The sequence below is a fragment of the Juglans microcarpa x Juglans regia genome, chromosome 1D (assembly GCF_004785595.1).
Source record: "Juglans microcarpa x Juglans regia isolate MS1-56 chromosome 1D, Jm3101_v1.0, whole genome shotgun sequence".
Classification (NCBI taxonomy): Eukaryota; Viridiplantae; Streptophyta; class Magnoliopsida; order Fagales; family Juglandaceae; genus Juglans; species Juglans microcarpa x Juglans regia.
The window spans coordinates 43,001,870-43,022,716 of record NC_054594.1 but is presented as its reverse complement, the minus strand read 5'-3'; the positions used below and the strand labels follow the sequence as shown (position 1 = coordinate 43,022,716).

General features: G+C 36.2%; 1 protein-coding gene across 1 annotated transcript; it reads left to right on the top strand.

The window, feature by feature from the left end:
- The first annotated feature begins 1,328 nt into the window (after nucleotides 1–1,328).
- LOC121257910 (golgin candidate 5) lies at nucleotides 1,329–19,778 on the top strand. Its single transcript, XM_041159183.1, is given in 21 exon segments — nucleotides 1,329–1,669; nucleotides 1,871–2,102; nucleotides 2,833–3,857; nucleotides 6,182–6,253; nucleotides 6,845–6,919; nucleotides 7,719–7,833; nucleotides 10,383–10,444; nucleotides 10,565–10,612; nucleotides 10,927–11,128; nucleotides 11,131–11,210; nucleotides 11,298–11,357; nucleotides 11,458–11,541; nucleotides 11,673–11,738; nucleotides 11,816–11,914; nucleotides 11,996–12,214; nucleotides 16,397–16,511; nucleotides 16,582–16,802; nucleotides 17,012–17,071; nucleotides 17,157–17,270; nucleotides 19,212–19,286; nucleotides 19,409–19,778. Coding segments are annotated over 20 exon segments (2,970 nt in total). The 5' UTR covers nucleotides 1,329–1,669; nucleotides 1,871–1,945; the 3' UTR covers nucleotides 19,430–19,778.
- The last annotated feature ends 1,069 nt before the right edge of the window (nucleotides 19,779–20,847 follow it).

Here is a 20,847-nt window from a genome sequence, read left to right as displayed (position 1 = left end):
TTTTTAAAATTTTTACATAAAATATAATAAATATTTTAATTTTTTCAAATATTAAAACAAAAATTATATTAAAAAATTATATTATAACAATGTTTTATTTTACTTTCAACAAAACATCTTATTTTATTAAAAAACATCTTATTTCATTGAACCGTGTAATCAAATGAGACCAAAATTTTATTTTTATAAGCATTCAAGAATCTCATTAATAAAAGCATCAGGCATAAATGCTATTATTAATTATACAAGAAAATCATGAGCACATATTCTATTAAATTCTATAACAATTATGAATATATATATATATATATATATATATATATATATATATATGAAAGCTATAAATAATGCAATTTGTGGATTACCAGCATCGTAAAGATTTTCCCTAAAAGCGGTTCAAACGAAGAAAATTGTTTTTAGAGGCACTTTTTATCTTCCAAATATTTTTAGATGGAAAAAGGATCAGTTTCTTGGATGGTGAGAGCTTGGTAACTTTTCATTTTTCAGTAAAAGCACAAAAGGACTTGTCATCTTTCCAATTCCAATTTCCCACCTTTTAAAGTACGGTAGATTAACAAATAAATAAATAAATCTAAAGGATGTTGTTTGGAAAAGTTGATATTCCATCAAGGAAAGCTACTTCAAAATTTCAAAACATTGGCTATTGAGCCGTCCTGTACCATACACTTTTTGAATCACCTCATCTTCACGCCATAAATAATCAAGAATACGAATCTACAATACTTCACAAAATAACATACCATAATTCACAACAAAATAACATACCATAAAAAATTAGTAATTATGTAAATTATTTCAATAATAAAAAAATACTAAATGCACTTAATAAAAATTTATAAAAAATTTAATTCTCTACATATCAGTTATTGATACGTTAAAAATCATAAAATTTAAAATTTAAAATTTTAATTTCAAAAGAAAATTAATAAAATGAATGTTGTAATTAAAAATATAAGTAAAATTATAGTACTACTCTTCAATAATATGATATTTATAATGAGTAATGCTACATTCAGTTGTAGAATGCATAAACATTGTGTAGTTAATTTAAAAAAAGTAGAATCTACTATTAAAAATTATTATTATTATTTTTTCATATAAATTTCATATTTATTTATTTTTTTAAAAATAATTATGCAACGTTTACATATTTACGACTGTAATTATTATTTTTTTTATTTTTTAAAAAATATGATTTTAAAAACATAATCAGCCAGAAAAGTCGTGTAATCGTTAACAAAAAAAAAAAAAAAAAAAAAAAAAAGAACAAAAATGTATCATTTTCAGTACAATCCATGGCCTAAACAAGAAAATTCTTAAGAATAATATATGCTCGCCCGGTCTTCCGCAAGAAGAAAGAAAGAAATCCCAGTTCCTCCAAAAGTACGATGTTACTGATCTCGTCAATACAGTATAGTATTGCCCGCCTGTACAACAAGTCGTGATTCACAGAGCGATCGGATCGAAACCGCGTCCCCATCCTCCACACCAGTGAGCTTTCTTTTTCTCTCTATAATTCCGAAACCGGAACGCGAATCTCACACTACAGTTGTTTTCTTCGCAGCTCGACGAAGCAAAATAGCCACGATTGGTTTCGCGAATCCCCGAGGGCACTCGCCGCTCCCAATCGGCCCCCCCCCCCCAAAAGGTCGCTTCCCGAACTTTCCTTCACTACTCAATTTTCCACCTCTGGTCTTTCCCCTCTTCGATTTACCCGTTCGTTACGAATCTGATATCGCATCTATGCCAATATACGTATGCAAACGATGCGAATCTGGACTAGAACATTTTGAATTTAATTACCGTTCATTCTTTGTTGTTGTTGAAATAGAATTGGGATTAAATGCAGGGTTCTTGATGTGTTCCAATGTTCCGGTGAGAGACAGTGGGATCGAATTCTTTGATCTCGGTTTGTAATCTGAATATGGCGTGGTTTGGTGGGAGAGTCTCATTGGGGAACTTCCCGGATCTCGCTGGGGCGGTGAATAAGCTACAGGAGAGTGTGAAGAACATTGAGAAGAACTTTGACAACGCTCTCGGGCTAGAAGAGAAGGCGGAGAAATCCGAATCCAGTAATGAAGGTACATTTACGTTTTTTCAATTTTGTTTATCATACGATAGTTTTTTTATTTGGGTTATAACTTTAACTTATTAAACCAGTACAAAAGTTGGGTTATGTTAAATTACATATAGGCGTATCCGTGAGGTGGTTAATTATTTCGACATATAGTAATTAGTGAGTAGCGGTCGAATGATAAAGCTAGAATACGCAGTTTTAAGTCTGTGGAATTGAAGCACCCGATTAAAGCAGGGATGTATGTGGATATACAAAGAAAATTATGGAATCAACTGACTTTCCAAACATATGACCCCAGTTTTCAAGGGTCATATTCCTTTTAATTAGATAATACACTGTCAAGATTTATCAAGAGAAGAAGTCCAGAAAAAGAAAGAAACTTTTCTGTGAGGTTCACATCTCGTAAAGAATGAAATCTGATTAGACCCTCTCAATGTCTTACCACCAAAAAAAAAAAAAAAAAAAAAAAAAAAAGGAAAAAAGAAGAAGAGAAAATACAAAAGAAGAACGAAAACTTCCAAAACAGTGGATCCCTTCCCATCCCTCACAGTGATATTTCAATATAGTAGGCTAAAGATGGAATATATGGATTCCACTCTAATCATGGAATGCACTATTGAAAAATTGTTCAGGTTCTCAAGATGTAAAAGGGTGCCTATTATTTTTGTAAGAAAGTTCAAAATGCAGGTTTTAAGCTGACTAGAGTTATGATGTCCTGTGTCTATGCTTGCCAGCATCAGGTTTGTGGGCTTCTACCACTGACAGGAAAGCACTATTTGATCCTGTCATGGCCCTTATGGGGCATAAAAGTGAGGAAAGTACTGATGAATCGTCGTTAGAGCTGGAATCTTCACATCATCCCACTGCAGTGGAGAAACCATCTGGAGAACCTGGATCTCCGCAGCATATAACTAACATAGAGGAAAAAGATGGAACAGAATTTGAAACTGACAAATCTCTGCATTCTGCAGTTGAACAAGCCACAGCAGAAGAAGAAAATGAAATCCGTAATGTAGAGAAAGATGCTGAGCACCCAGAGATGGCAGAGGAGACAAATAATGTGACTGCAAACCCTGACCTAGCTGAATCTGCATCAACAGCTATGCCTGGCCTACAACTGGAACCCAACAGTCAAGATGTTGAGACATTGGAGTATGTTGCCAATCTACAACAGAAAGAGAGTTCAGAAGTGGGACCCTCAAACAGTTCAGACTTGGTGCAAGCCAAGGCAGGTGCCGTTGAAGTTGATCAAGTGGGGGGTCTTACAATTTTGCCAGGTGAGTCACACAATGTAGTTGATATGAGTGAAAGCCTGGATGAACAGGATACAAAAGTAGAGAGTATGGACAAACAGAAGTCACTAGCAGAAGAGATTACAGAGACAATTGCTTCAGTTCAAGTTGAGGCATCAAGTGATATCCATGCTGGAGGTGAAACTGAGCCCTCTGTTCCACATTTTGTTAGCACTGAGGAAACTAGTCGAGCCGGAGAATCTTCTATCCATCCTTTGCCAAGTGCACTTGCTTTGGATGAGGCTACACCAATGGCTAAACCAGTTTCTCCCAAAAATCATGTAATTGTTAAAGGATTTGAAGGGGATCAGAAAATGAGAAATGACGAGGCTGACATTAGAGAGCAACGGTTGAGTTCTAGAACAAATCCATCCGAGTCGTCAGATACTATGCTCGAATTGGAGAAGGTGAAGAGGGAGATGAAAATGATGGAAAACGCATTGCAAGGTGCCGCGAGACAGGCTCAGGTATTTCATTTGGCCCTATTATTCTTGTAGGGTAAAGCTTGTCTCTGTGCCTCAGACTTGATGGTTGGTATCTATTGGTGTTGGATTAGGCAGATTCCATGTCATTGTGGATCACTTGTTTAGGCTCTTATAATATAAGTTTCATGATTACATGATTTTGGATCATGTTATTTGAGAACTAAAGAAAATCCCACTGGTTTTTACATCATCATTGTTCTTTCACCAGTTAGATAGTTAGAAGTGCTACCATATAACCTTTGAGATCAGAACTTCTATCCGGTGGCTATTTATACGTAATTTTTGGGGGTTGGTAAGGTTGCTTGATAGTATTAAACCTTCCCTATGCAAATGGTAAAGATATAATCATATTCTTTCCGAATATTCCTTTGTTTCTGTCTCATCCTTCTTTTGGGCTAACTTGAGGCCTCGTTTGGTTACATAGATGAGATGAGAAATGTGTGAATAGTAGTGAGATAATTTGTGAATAATAGTGAAATGGTTTGAGTTAAGATTTTTATGGGGTTTTGGGAAAGGAGAGATAAAAAGTTGAATAAAAAAATTATAAAGTTAAAAGAGGATTAGAATGTAATTTTTTAATATAATTTTTGTTTTGGAAGTTGAAAAATTTGAATTGTTTTTGTGTTTGTTTAGATGTTTGGGAAAATTGCAATGATTAGATGAAAAAGTTGAAAATTTAAAAATTTGAAATTGAAAAATGTTTGTGTTTGAATGGTGTTTGGATGTTGAGATGAGATGAGATGAGATGGTTTGAAAGGTTTGTAAAACCAACCAGGCCTAAATCTCAATAATGATGACCTTAGTGATGGTTGAATGCCCTTGAGCACTTTCTTTCTCCCATGTAAGGGTGCAAATCGGTCGGTCCGGTCCAGTCCGGTAATGTACCATTTTCGGTCCATCATTTTTCCGGACCGGACTGGACCAGACTGAACACCCATAGGGACCGGACCGGTAGCTATCGGTCCGGTCCGGCCTAATTATTTATTTATTTATTATTATTATTATTTTTAAATCAATTAATAATTATTTGTTTTAAAATACTAAATTAAAATTAAATGACTTATTAATGTGGATTATGTAACTAACTCAATAAAAAAAAAAAATTTATATGGTCAATGATAATAAATTAGATGAAAATTACAATATTAATTTATATAATTAGCTAATTGATATTATATATTAGTTAATTGATAGAATATTAACAAGTGTTAATAACATATTTAAAATTTTATATTGTTAATGGTGATAGGTTAGATGAAAATTACATAATAAATTGTACAATTATTATATAAATAATATATATAAAATATATTTTTTATTTTTCATTCGGTCCGGTTCGGGGTGGAAAAATCCTGGACCGAGACCGGACCAAAACTTTTTGGTCCTCTAAAACATCGACCGAGACCGACCGTTTATCACCCCTACTCCCATATTTGTATTAATTTGATTTTTATACTTGAGAGTATTGAATCTATTGAGACACTACAATATATATGAAGTCACCATCCTTTAATGTGTCCCAATCTTTGAACCCCAAGGGGTTGGCCCAAGTGGTGAAAGCCTTGGTCTTGGGGTATCACTCCCTTCAAGGTCCAAGGTTCAATACCTCATGAGTGGAAACAATCCTTTGGGGCTATACCTACTGGTGAAAAACCAGTGATTTAACCAGTTCTATGTAGGGAAACTTCCGAGGGTGCGGTGCACGGGACCGGGGTTTACTTTGCAGGGGTGAGTCCAAAGGGCCCTGCTTTGGAGAGGTTCCCCAACATAAAAAAAAAAAAAAAAAAAAAAGTGTCCCAATTTTTGGTTTTAATAGCCTAATTGACTACCATCCCTGCAAGGGAGGCCAAGTCTTCTAATTTCTAAAGCTCACCTGCAGCACCCACTGTAAATAAGGACACCATTACAACCATCAATATGGTGGTATGGCCAATATATCCCATGTCTCTTTAGGTTTCTGATTGTGAAGTTGAATCTAACTTTCTTACAGTCAATAGCTGGTCTATAAAATATCATACTTTTCTGAAAGTCACTCAAAGAAAGAACGAATGTCGTCTAATTTGAATGTGATGGTTAAATTACAATCACCAAAATTGCAGGTCTCATCAAATCGTCTTTGGATTAATAGTAGGTCTCTAAGACATTCATAATCACCTCTCTCCCTCACTTGTCTTAAAGACTAGTCCCATTCTGAACAAATGCATGCTTTGAATTCCTCACTGGTTTGTCTCTGCATCCTGTGAAGACATTATATTGGATATCTACTTCTTTTGAGATTCCGATTAATTTTAATTTTTTTGTTTTAGGCAAAAGCTGATGAGATTGCAAAGCTGATGAATGATAATGAACAACTAAAAGCTGCAATTGAGGATTTGAAGGTCTATACAATATACCTTATCTTCCTTAAATGTACTTGTTATGAGTAAATATGATTTTATCACAGTATATTCATGTATGTAGATATGTATGCTGAAGAGTTATTTTACATCCAGAATTAATAGATTCATAATGCATTCGACTGTTTTTTTTGTTAAGCTTACTTAGATTAATTTTTGTCTTTGAAATATTGTTAATATGGTTAGTTTATACACAATTAATTTATTTATATTGGATTTTAGTTTTTGTACTTTTAACTGGAAGTTGGAACACCAATGTTTATTTTGTTGATTGTTTATGCTTCTAAAAGCAAAAAACTCTTAGTTTTGGAATTTTTATTATTGAAATTTTGTCTTTATAGTTCGAGATATGTCCTTTGTTGATTGTTTATTTTGTTGATTGTCCTTTGTTGTATGTTTCTTGTTTGATCAAGCTTGTCCAGGTTTTCTTGAAACCGGCTTGGAACCATGTATCACCCTTCTCATGGTTGATTGTTAGATGACCATCGTTAAACATGTTGGGATTTTAAAAAATACTTCCCCCCCTTCTCTTTTTCATACATCATGTTTTGACTGTTGAAAGTTATGGAGCAGAGAAAATCCAATGATGCAGAAATTGAGTCTCTACGAGAGGAATACCATCAGAGGGTTGCAAATCTTGAAAGGAAGGTATTATCAAGTTCTGTTTATATTAATGATTTAGTTAAGCTAGGTCTTAACCATGTGAGAAATTCAGGATTTTTGGGAGTTGGCTCAAGTGGTAAAGGCCTTGGGCTTGGGGGTATGCTCCCCCAAGTCTAAGGTTCAAATCCTCTTGGATGCAAACCATCTCTAGGGGCCATTAGATTGGGGGATTTTTCCCTTGAATTACCCGAGGTGCACTTATGTGAAACTTCTTGCTAAGGGTCTGTGCACTCCCTGGGATTCGTCGGGACGTTGTTCTCAGACACCCAATGCCAATTCAAAAAAAGAAAAAAAAAAAGAAAAAGAAATTCAGGATTTTTGGTTGAAAAGCCATTAAAAAACTTTTCTGTGTGTTCATTTTTTTTCTTCACAATGATTGAATCGTACTCTTTTACTTTGGTGGCATAGCTCACTTTGCTCATCTTATGAAATAAGGAAGAGGTATTGAGCTTTGGACCACATCATTTTTTTAAAACTGAATAATGAAGTGGTACCATGCCTTAATTGGAAACTTGAAGATGCAGTTTTATATTGCATTCCTAAATTGCACACGTGTGATCTTAATATTTTATAGATGATGAGTTTATAATCATTCTCTTAATTGACTTGTTTGAATTCACCAAAGCCCTAATTTTAACACGAGGTCAGCTTCGAATATCAAATCTCACTGCTGAGTGCTATCAAAAGTTATATAGTAATCCTATTTAGTGCTCAGCTAAGAGAACCCTTTACCCTATGTTTACCAATATCTTCATCATCTAAATGCTCTGGTGTATGGTTCCAGGTTTATGCTCTGACTAAGGAAAGGGATACACTGAGGAGAGAGCAGAATAAAAAAAGTGATGCAGCAGTTCTCCTGAAAGAAAAAGATGAAATTATTAGTCAGGTTATGGCTGAAGGTAGAGATTTGCTAACTCTTAGTGCCCTTTATATGCTGTTTCTTTTCTTTTTCTTTCCTAAGAAACAACTTGTTTGTTTTTCCACATATTCTGTTTTGCGGTGCTTGCATATTCTTGGTGCATTATATAGTGTGAGGCTTGTCTTAGATACATCAACATTTTACACAGGTACATATTTGTTACTGTTATACTTTGTTCCAAATGGAAATTTGTGGCCAATGGGCTGCAGCCAAAATGGAATTTCCGCCCCCACTAAAATGGGTGGTGGGTGAGAGGTCACAGCTTGTCACAACTTCTAACAAGCTCCTTTCTTATGTTGGGTGGCACATCTTCCGGCTTGTTCTGTGGGTCGACCAAATCCTCGTAACAAGGCTTGAGGTTTTTTCATAAATGATCTAGGTCGAAGATATTTGGTGGCGAAGGCAAGCATGCCGAGTAGAGTAGGATTAAAGATTGCTTTTATAATGACTTGAGGTTTGACTGGTGAAGGAGTTGACCCCAACAAGATAGTGGGTGGTGAAAGAGGCTGCTAAGCTGAGGTTGGGGGGTGCGATAGAGTGAGTAGAGAGAGCCAATTGATTGTAGTTGTGAGGATCAAACCGTGGACCCAATGCTTTTTTGTAAATTGTGTGTTACTTTGGATTTTCTACAAGTGGTTAATAAACCCATATTGATTGGGAATGAGAAGTTCATGTAATTTATAATGATTCCACGAGACTCCATTATAACGTCAACTAGCCCTTTTTGAATTTAAATTTAAATCTAGATGTGCCTTGATTTTTCCTTGAATTATTACAAATAGTAGAAAAACCAATTCCAGCTAGAAGCGTGATACTTGAGCTGTGCCACCTACAATGAAATGACATGACACGAATGTGTGGGATCTAAGAAGGGAGATTGCAATAACCCGGATTTCGTGCGTGAGAGTGGTGATGAGATCGTACATTTTCTTGGAGGGAGAAGTTCTTACAAGTTATAATGATTTCATGGGACTCCAACATTATCATTGACTAGTCCTTTTGTGGTATAAGCTCACGTGTGGTTTGGGTTTTCTTTAAATCATTACAAGCCACCTACAAGGAAGTTATATGGTTGATTTGCAACACATTGAAGTTTGGCCATTGCTGCAGATGTGAGCACTGAGTGATTAGGGGCTGCAACTAAAATTTTATTTTGTGTGATGGGACTTTGAAGAACTCTCCTATTTCTTTTTGCTTAGCTAGGGGTGGGGCACCACTGTTACAGCCTTTACATAAGTTTAAACCATGTGGCCTCCTCCAATAGCCCTTACCTGGGCTTCAAAGCTAAGAACCTAATATCATCTAAGAGATGGTGGCTTGTGAATTGTTGAAACAGACTTGAGAGTATTGTTTTACCGGCAGTCAACGACCCTAAGAATTCTACACATTTGAGCCTTGTCTATTTCTGTTTATGTTTCTGTATTGTAGGGCAATTATGAAACAATAAACTACTTATAAAAAAAAAATTATGAAACAATAAACTATATGCTAATTTAATAATAAAAAATTACAACCCTCATAATATTTGCTCTATTTGATTTAAGTGACGGTGAATTTTATCCTAATCATTTGGGCTAGAATCAACACTTGGCTGGGATCTCATGTCCTTTAATGTTCCAAAATCCCACGTGTCTAAGGATTAGGTGGGTGGTTTCTCTGACATTTTTGGGATTTTTTTTTTTTTTGGGGGGGGGGGGGGGGGTTTGAAATGTCCAGTTGTCATGTCGTCAATAGGCATATATTGACACTTCGAAATTTGAGATGCATTTTTATGTGATGAGAGGCATTATATTGTACTTTATGGGTCTAATTTCATATGGGGTTACTCTGTGCAGTTGTGATGGCTACTTCCTAAATTTACTTGTGTCCATACCAGTACAATATCAATTTGTGTAATGCTTCAATAGAAGGCCCAAATCACATGACCTATACTCCAAATAGACTAGTCAATGATACAATAGGAGCCCCATTGGAACTTTATAAAGAGCAAGAACTTCTCATTCCCAAGTAATGTGGGATCTTATACACCAACTACCCTTATCCATATCATATGGGGTATCACAATCTACCCCCCTTAAATTCCTGACGTCCTCGTTGGACCTGTCCATTGTAGGTGACATCCCACATTTCTGGTTGGGATAAGCTCTGATACCATTTGTAACGTCCCAATGGAAGGCCCAAACTACATGACCTATACTCCAAAAGGACTAGTCAATGATACAATTGGAGCCCCATTGGAACTTTATAAAGAGTAAGAATTTCTCCTTTCCAGGCAATGTGAGATCCCATACACCACCTACCTTTATCCATATCATATGGGGTATCACAATTTGCTAGGGAAACAAGGAAAAAATCTGTTATGCAATCTAAGATGATACCCATAAAAGAAAAAAGAAAAAATTTGGAATGCAAATCAGTGAGCATTTTAGACGTCCATATATTGAAGAGAATACAAACTCTTTTAATTTGTTCTTGATTAATTATCATATAAAAATTTTCAAATATAGAGATATTTGTATATAATCTCAGGCGAAGAGCTTTCAAAAAAGCAGGCTGCTCAAGAATCTCAGATTAGGAAATTAAGGGCTCAGGTATTGCTTGCAGGTTTACTGGTTGTCTAATTTGTCAAACTATAATCCTGTCGCTGTTTCCTGATCTAATGAAACAATTCCTTTGCATTTTCTTTTCTCCTCCTTTTTCCTGAAAGCTAGATTAGAGAGCTCGAAGAAGAGAAGAAGGGGCTGATTACTAAACTTCAGGTAATCAAACTAAGCATTCTCGAAATATGTTATTGTCTGGATAATCAAACTGAATAAATGCTTTTTTGGCATCATCATAAAGATAACAAAGACATTGACTTTCCAAGATATGCAGCTCTTGCCCCATTTGAATCTGTTTGTGTACTTTTTCTGATGCCTGTTAATTGAAGAAGTCTGTTATTTAATGCTCCAAAGCTAATGAAAGTCCATGTGATATTGACTGAGCTAGCATGTTCTTGTTAAAAATGTAGAAATACTCTTGTAAAGAATAATCTATATATGATTGATTAGTGGTATGTAATTTCTACTTCCAGGTAGAAGAAAATAAAGTAGAGAGCATCAAGAAGGACAAGACAGCTACAGAGCAGTTGCTGCAAGAAACAATAGAAAAACACCAAACAGAACTTGCAGCACAGAAAGAATATTATACAGATGCTTTGAACGCTGCAAAGGAGGCTCAAACATTAGCAGAGGTACGTGCCAACAATGAAGCAAGAACTGAACTAGAGAGTCGATTGGGGAGGCCCAGGAACGTGAAGCTATGCTAGTTCAGGCACTTGAAGAATTAAGGCAAACACTAAGTAGGAAGGAGCAGCAGGTTTTTGTTTCATCATTAGGATTGTTGGTTTCATCCAGCTGACATGCCACTGCTCATGATTAACTTGCTGTATTATAAATTTTGCAGGCAGTGTTTAGAGAAGACATGCTTCGCAGGGACATTGAAGATCTTCAAAAACGTTACCAAGTGTGTCAAACTTTCTCTTTGTGCTTCAACCGTAATCCTTTATTTGTCAATTGTTGCGATCATCTTGCAGATTATTTAATATGGCCTTTTCTTTCTCTAGGCAAGTGAGCGCCGAAGTGAGGAGTTGATTACCCAAGTTCCGGAGTCTACAAGGCCTCTTTTAAGGCAGATCGAAGCTATGCAGGTAATGATGTACTTAAAAATGCATTTTAGAGTTCTGATGAGGATTCTCTATGGATCTTTGATGGTGGTCCTTTGATTTACTTGTATGATTACTTGGCTATTGTGTTTGACTATTTATTTTATTGGTAACAGGAAACAACTGCCAGAAGGGCAGAAGCCTGGGCTGCTGTTGAGAGGTCCCTTAGTTCTCGACTCCAGGTGTGTTTAGATATTTTTTCTTGTTATATTTGAAACTTGTACTGTTCTTTTATTTTATTGTTTTCATTGCATTTCAGGAAGCAGAGGCCAAAGCTGCAGCTGCTGAGGAAAGAGAGCGATCTCTGAATGAACGCTTATCTCAAACCTTATCTCGAATTAATGTTCTTGAGGCTCAGGTTCGAATTTTTGTTGGTTATCTTGTTTTAAGAACTGTAGCTTTTTCATATCTATTAGCTTACTGCTGTGATTTGTTTCAGATTTCTTGTCTTAGAACGGAACAAATGCAGTTAAGTAGATCCCTTGAGAAGGAGAGACAAAGAGCAGCTGAGAATAGGCAGGAGTACCTTGCAGCCAAGGAGGAAGCTCAAACTCAGGAAGGTCGTGCAAGCCAGCTTGAAGAAGAAATTAAGGAACTCAGGCAGAAACACAAGCAAGAGTTGCAAGATGCACTGATGCACAGGGAACTGCTACAGCAGGTGGTGCTTCTGGTTCTTAGATTATTTGAAGTTGCATTTAATAGTAAGGAGAACAGCTGCATCTAGCTCCATCTTTTAATATTATAAAGATATGTTTTTTTATAAATAAAATAATCATTATTTAATCAAGTAATAAGGTGTAGTCGAAGTACACGAGGAGTATGCAAGACAGAACACTAAATTACAAGTTAGGAGCTAAAAAAGGATACAAGAAAATCATGAAAACTAGCCCCATTAGAAATAATAGCAGAGGCCCAAAGAAATAAAGTATGGAAAAAGAATCATGTAAGCTCTTCTGACGAGCGTTCCCGGTCTTCAAAACTCCGGCCATTCCTTTCAAGCCAAATACACATTCATGAGACGGAGTATTCATTTTCCATGTGGAAGCAATTTGGGGTTCATCTTGGAATCCTGTCCAGCAAGCCAGAAGATCCACCACCCTCCTAGGTAGGGGTGTAAATCGGTCCGGTCCGGTCCGGGGGGATGAAGTTTCTTCTTTTAGTCCATTTTCTCGGACTGGACCGGACCGATCACCCCTAGTGGACCGGACCATTAGCTATCGTCCGGTCTGGTCCATAGTTATTTTGTTTCATCTTTCTTTTTTTGCAAATAAATTAAAAAAAATTATTAAATTACTAAAATTAAAATTAAGTGAATCCTAGAGGTGTACTCTGGCGTAGATCTGCTGGTGTTTTCGTATATCCTAGATGGCTACGGCGACAGAACCCAACTGCTGCATCCCTCCATTCCCTTTAGCCGACAAGTGACACCTCGGTCACATACAAGGCCGACAGGCCCCGACGACTTTGCCGAGGGCCGTTCTGAGTTGGTCCTCCCTCCGATGAACTTGAATTGTATTTTTGCAAGGGAGTTTTTTCGCAGTCTCTGTTGACACAGAAAGAGTTGCCAGATTCCGGCGAGTCTACTTTGAGCACTTCGGCGTCTATATTAGCCTGTCCCGTGAGCCCTATCAGTAGTTCATTTTGCTGATTTTTATTTGTCTCAAATCTACCTCCCGAAGCTTTTTGCATAAATACTTGACAAAATGAAGCCCTTCAGCTTGGGAAGCCCCTACATCTGAAGTCGAAGGTTTGATATCATTATGTGTCAGCTGGTGCACTTTTGGGTGGAATCGAAGGGTTTTGAGTTTTTGCCAGAAACATGGAGGTCCTCATTAAAAATTGTGGAAAGGAGCATAAGGGTTTGGAGATTTGTAGTGATGGGTCGTATTGGTATAGAATGACTGATGGCTATGGTGGAAGCAGTACTACAGGCGGGGGAGACATTTGGATTTCACAAAACACTTGCGCGAATGAAACAGAGCATTCATGGCTCAACGATGCTCCAACGAGCATGGTAGGTATCTAATTGTCACCGAATATGGTGGAGGAGGCCGGCGGAGTGTTGTAATCATTCCTGAAGGGTATGAAGGTCTGGGTTGGGAGAAGTTTGCTGTGGAATTATGCAGAGCTGCGGATATTTTTTTACTGATGGGTCAAGGAAGGAAAACCAGAAGATGAATGAGAACATCAACTTGGAGGTGAATCATAAAGACCCAAGTACATCCACTGTGGCGAGGCGATCATATGTGGCAGCTCTGAAGACAGGTCATGCTTCGAGGGTTCAGAGTGAAGGGGGTCTGCAAATCACGTCTCAGAGCCAGCTTGTCGCGATGCACTATTCTTTAAAGGAGATGGAAACCCAACTTGTCGAGTTGAAGGCAGCGATAGCTTTCTTGTCTACGAAAATAGACCTGCTTTCAGCTGGAGGCAATAAGGTTGTAAGAAACAAGACTAAGATAGGTCTGAATCCTTTAAACTCAAATAAAGGAAAATGGAAAATTGGATTCGGCCTTGTCCCTATAACTAGATTCAGGAGAGTATAGCGGGTCAAAAGGAAATCTGGGTTATTTAAAGAGGGTTCTACGTCTGTTATCGGTGTAGAGACATCAGTAATGGAATGCCATTCACCTCAGGTAACACAGGATAGACTGATAGTCGGTATTACACTCTTGGCCCCCGAAGAAACTATGGCTCCCTCATCGGAGTTGAAGGAAAATGGTGTACTGCCGAGGTCTGAAGGAGATGTAGGATCCGTTGAAGTTGCACATAAAGGGTCACCAGAGGTGAAGGGACTTGCTGTCATCCCATAATCTCTAATGGGGACCCTGAAACCATTGGAGAGAATCAATGGAGTTGCTGAGGAGGTACGGGATTTGAATATGGGTTTGGCGTTGGTGCCTTGTGTAGAGGAATGCCTTTCAGCTGGAGGCAATAAGGTTGTAAGAAACAAGACTTAGAATAGGTCTGAATCCTTTAAACTCAGATAAAGGAAAATGGAAAATTGGATTCGGCTCTGTCCCTATAACTAGATTCAGGAAAGTATGACGAGTCAAAAGGAAACCTGGGTTATTTGAAGCGGGTTCTACATCTGTTATCGACGTAGAGATATCAATAATGGAATGCCATTCGCCTCAGGTAACATAGGATAGACTGATAGTCGGTATTACACCCTTGGTCCCCGAAGAAACTATGGCTCCCTCATCGGAGTTGAAGGAAAATGGTGTACTGTCGAGGTATGAAGGAGATGTAGGATCCGCTGAAATTGCACATAAAGGGTCACCAGAGGTGAAGGGACTTGCTGTCATCCCAGAATCTCTAATGGGGACCCTGATACCATTGGAGAGAGCCAATGGAGTTACTGAGGAGGTAAGAGATTTGAATATGGGTTTGGCGTTGTTGCAATGGGGACCCTGATACCATTGGAGAGAACCAATGGAGTTATTGAGGAGGTACGTGATTTGAATATGGGTTTGGCGTTGTTGCCTTGTGTAGATGAATGTCTAGGATCGGGAGGGCAGTTGGATACTACGTCTAGGGATAATATTGCTCCCCTGGTCTCTCTTCCTCCAATAGTGGATTGGATTCTGCCTAAAGTTAACAAGATTCAGCAGTTCGTGGGAATTTCACATGGAGGATGTGAAGACCAATTTAAAGAACTAATCACTGCGATTGAGGCAAGCCACGCACTTGAAATCAAATCAAGTTTCAAGAAAAACAGGGAGTTACAACGTCTTTCTTGGGCAATCAACTACGACGCTAAGGGTAGTAGCTCAACTAGAGGGAGTCTAAAGGGAGGATATTGTGAAGACGGGAAACAAGGGGTTGGGGTTGGGTTTTCGGGTAGAGTTTTAGTTCTACGGGAAACAAGGGGTTGGGGTCGGGCTTGGTGTATTTTAGGTTGTTTTTCACGGGCTTTTTGGGTCATTAGGGGCTTTCTAATATGGGCAAGATGTTTTCTTGTATATATTCAGTGTACTTGGTTACTCCTATTGATATATATATAATATTTTTACTTATAAAAAAAAATAAGTGAATTATTAATGTGGATTATGTAACTAACTCATTAAAAAAATATTTAACTATAATTATATTTATGATGTTGATAGTTACTACTTACTAACTTAGACTTTAGTATACATAATTATTAATAATGTCCTATATTAAAAATTAAAATTCTAACACTTTATATATGGTTAATGAATATCAAAAAATTTATATATACATAGATTATTCATGCTTGCTTGCAACTTAGGTATTTAAAAAAAACTACTTAATTACTTTAATTAAGTGTAATTAGTAAAATATGTATGAATGTATTATGTATCTACATATATTATCATATGATTTATGATACATTATTAATTGGTAGCATATATTATTTAACATTTTATATGGTCAATGATAATAGATTAGATGAAAATTACATAATTAACTTATATAACTACTATATAAAATATTTTAAAAATATATATACTAATCCAGTCCGGTCCGGTCCAAAAATCACAGACCCCGGGACCGGACCGAAACCGACCACTCACAGTTTCGGTCTGGTCCAGTTCGGACCGAAACTTCTTCACCCCTGCTCCTAGGCATCACCCATGCAATTCCAATCCTATTAAAAATTTCATCCCATAAAACCCTTGCCACCTCACAGTGAAGTATATTGTTAAGAGATGTTTGTTCAACACATTTGAGTTTATGGTACTTCAGTGGGACATTTTTATTCATTGATTTATTAGTTCTCATAGCTTTTATTAAAAGATTTAATTAGATTGTCTTTGTTCTAGTTGTATGTTAGTGTCATTGACATTTCCTGAATTGGTCTCCTGATCTTTGACAGGAGGTAGAAAAGGAGAAAGCTGCTCGGTTGGATTTGGAAAGGACAGCTCATGTCCATTCCGCTGCCGCATCTGCTCAAACTCCCATAACGAAGCCCTATTCTGCTTATGAGAATGGTATGATGCTTTGACTTTGTACGAGTTACTGGTGCACGAACTATGCTATATATTTTGGAACTTTGTGCAGGGAACTTGACCCAAAAGATTTCAAGTGCTAGCAGCCTAGGTAGCATGGAGGAAAGCTATTTCCTTCAAGCGTCTTTGGACTCATCTGATAGTCTCTCTGAGAGGAGAAATGCTGGAGAGTCAACCATGAGTCCATTCTATATGAAGAGCATGACGCCAAGTGCCTTTGAAGCTGCTCTTCGTCAGAAGGAGGGTGAGCTTGCTTCATACATGTCTCGTTTGGTATGGCCTATGTTCTAAACCTCTGAGATTTTATTTCATTCTTCATGTTTTGTGCCTTGTGCTTTATTGCATATGCCATTTTTGGGCCCTGTGTTTATTCACGTTCAACCATTGTGGGATTTTTAGGTGCTACACAATTTTATAATATATTTTTCATCTGCACACAGTTTTCATTGACTATTTGTTTTTCCTTGTTTCTAATTGCTAAGGCATCGCTGGAATCTATTCGTGATTCCCTTGCTGAGGAGTTGGTCAAAATGACAGGACAGGTGAGGTTCAATTTCAAAATCTCATTTTCCATCTTTTATGCATCCATTATGTCGATGAACTTGTGAATTGCTTGCATTTGTGCAGTGTGAAAAGTTACAGGCTGAGGCTTCCATGCTGCCTGGCATTCGGGTAGAGCTGGAAGCATTAAGGAGGAGACACTCTGCTGCCCTGGAGCTAATGGGTGAACGTGATGAGGAGGTACATATATTCTTAGTTTGGCTTTTTGCATAAAATGGTAATAAAATTTCAGCTTTGGATGTTCTGGATGGCATTTATGGTATGGAATGTGATGTTAGCTTCTTTTGTTATCCAGTTCTTTGTAACATTTTATATTAACCTTGCTCACCTGCCTATTTCTACCAAACTTTTTACAAGTACCTATTCGCACCATATTAAATCATGGTACGGTGCTTACCTGCCTATTTCTTGAAAAGTGCAGTATAAGACTTGTTTTTCAATAGGCATAAAAGTTTTTGATAGGTAAGTGCAGTATAAGACTAGTTGAGCCACTTTCATATATTTTGGAGGCATTTATAGGTTCTCAACAGCTGAATTTGTTCTCTTCATTGTGCAAACACAATAGAAGTTACGGTTCATGAATTATGTCCTGGATTCTAGGGTCTAGTTTCCCCAATCAAGATTAGTCAAGTTCCCTGTGTGTTGGAAAAGGCAGTTTGGTAGCCATTTTTGTGAAATTTTGTGGAAAATGACTTTATGTGCTTAATACAGTGTATCTGGAGAGAGAAATTATTGGAGCTTTGAAGATTGTGAGAAACCAATGGGAGAGATTAAGGCCTCGTTTGAATGTTGAGATGAGATGAGATGAGAAATCTGCGAGTAGTAGTGAGATGATTTGTGAATAATAATGAAATGGTTTGAGTTAAGATGTTTTATTGGATTTTGGGAAAGAAGAGATGAAAAATTGAATAAAAATATTATAAAGTTAAAATATTGTTGTAATATAATTTTTGTTTTAGAATTTGAAAATGTTGAATTGTTTTTTGTGTTTTGTTTATAAGTTTGGGAAAGTTATAATGATTAAGTAATGATTAGATGAAAAAGTTGAATATTTGAAATTGAAAACCATTTGTATTCGAGTGATGTTTGGGAAGGAAATAAGATGAGATAGGTTGAGATGGATATCCAAACGGGGCCTTAAAATCTTTTTTCCTTGCAGCCATTTATCTTTGGGTGACCGATCAGACTTTTGTTTCAATGCCTAGTTTTCAGGATTACCTACACATTGGCTTTGTAAAAAATGAACTTGTTTCATTTTGTGTAGAGTACTGATATTCACCAACCCCTTTACCATTATCCTCCCACCATCCTGATATGTGTTTTAAATTATTGGAAACTATTTGTTATATTCTGCTTGTGGGCTTTGTTATATTCTGCTTGTGGGCTAATCATTTGATGCCACGTCAAGAGATGTTGAAAGGATAGTGATAAGGATGATGATAAATAAAATTTTTCTTATGTGTATTAGTTTTTACAAGCTGCCCCATAATCCTAATTCGGCAATATGAAAGCTTCATCTTTGTAAGCAAGGATCTTCTTTTATTTTGTGCTTTTATAGTTTTTACATGTTTTATGGGCTGTTCCAAAGGGTCCTCGCTCAAGAAAGTTCATGTATGCAAAGGCTTAATTTCACCCAGCAAACGTATGATTATGGGGCAGCTACGAGCTTTTGCATGTTCTCCCTCATCTTTCAATTTAGGGAACTACAGTAATTACCTGTAATGAATCAATAGCCTGAATATCGTGCCAATGAACTCTGGTTAAAATGGTACCGAAGTATGGAGTGGAGAGTGCAGCCGTGGGTTCAAAATTCAAGCGATTACATGGAATTAAGGAGCCAAGGATTAAAGATCTGGATTGGATTCTGATAGATGAACATAGGGAATGCACCTGGAGAAAATCAGAAATACTTACTGTGGATTGCCCCCCCCCCCCCCAAAAAAAAAAGCCAATGTAAAGGACGCGTGATTGCCCCGAAGCACAAGATTTCTGTCATATTTCTTGGCCGTTGCTTTTTCAGTATCTGCACTTTATATTTATTTTTAAGTGTTAAATGAAAACGTAGAAAGAATGTGCTATATTCTCTCAAATCCTGACATTTATATGTGATTGCATGTCTAGCTGGAAGAACTTCGTGCAGATATTGTAGATTTGAAGGAGATGTACAGGGAGCAAGTAAACTTACTCGTGAATAAGGTTATGATTTGAAGCAAAACATCCAAGTCATTATCTTTTTATTTTTCACTGATCATTGGTTAAAAAAAAAAGAAAAAAAAAAAGGAACTTGTTCTTCATTGTTTGCATCTCTTTATTTACAGATCCAGACAATGGGCTCATAAACGGGTTCTGCCTGATTAGTAGTGGACTTCACCAGTCGGCCATGATGTTTGTGGTATGGTTTTATGGTAAAGTTAAGGGAATTGGTCTTCAGATAATTTTTCCTTTATATTCCATTCATTTTAGCTTTGCACCCTTGTTCAAGTGTTTTGGCAGCAGATATACAAAAGTCATGCCCGTGTTAAATTAATATGTATTGTAATTTTGGCGAATAGATGTATAGCCCGAATTTTAGTGCACATTGTCGAGCTTTGAAGAAGATTTTTACATTTCTAGGATTATTTTATTTTTAAGGTATTTAAACCATGTTTTTCGTCATGAAGAAGATGGGAGAAAAATGATGTTGCCTTCCATGAGCGTAAATGGTTGCACTTAAATGTGATGGGGCCTTCCAACTTCGTCGATTGGTCAGGGTACTCTTCACGATTCATGTAGGAGTTAGTAAAGTAATGATAACACTTGCGGAATGCATAACTTCAATGAAAAGTTCTATTTATAAGTCTAGGATAATCCATCTAGTAAAGTGTTTATATAATATAATTTAATTATACAATTAAATAAATTGTACTGTAGTATACGTAATTTTTTATTTAGTTTTATGTTTTCACTAGTTCAAAAAATTATTATTTTAATATTTAATTTTGGACTTGCTCCTCTTACCCAATTGAATAAGGATACAAATACTATTTTTTTTTTCTCATTCATTTTACGATTCTTTTTATATTTTTAAGTAAACTAAAAAATATAATATAACAAAAGATGCAACCGTCTCCTGAGATTCGAACTCTCGCGGGAAACCCCATTTTACGATTCTGGTTTAAATGGGTGATAGTTAATTAAATTTAAAATTTTAGATAAAAGATTTTGATTTTTTAATAAAATGACATTATCACATTAATTGATTTTAAAATAAATAACAAAATATTATTATGATTATTCTATTATTAAGTCCGTAGTGCACTATCCATATTACATAAGTAATAAATTTTAACTTATAAAACTGTAATTTTAAAATTTATCTTTTAAATTATATTATCTCATGTAAATATTTTATTAAAAAAATGATTTTCATAGTCTGGAAGTTTTAAGCATTCTTTATGAAAAAAGTGGATCAATCTGAGTTTTACATGAAAAATTATTTTTTAATAATAAATTTTACTAATTTTTAAATATAGTGTGTAAGACTTGCATATTTAAATTTTTTTTTATCTAATATTATATATTTTATTAAATGTGTTATAGGTACCCATTTCTTTATTATTATTTGACAGGCTGTGTTTAGATGTTGAACTAGTTGAGTTGAGATGATAAAATATTGTTAGAATATTATTTTTTAATATTATTATTATTTTAGAATTTGAAAAAATTGAATTGTTTATTATATTTTGTGTTAAAATTTGAAAAGATTGTAATGATGAGT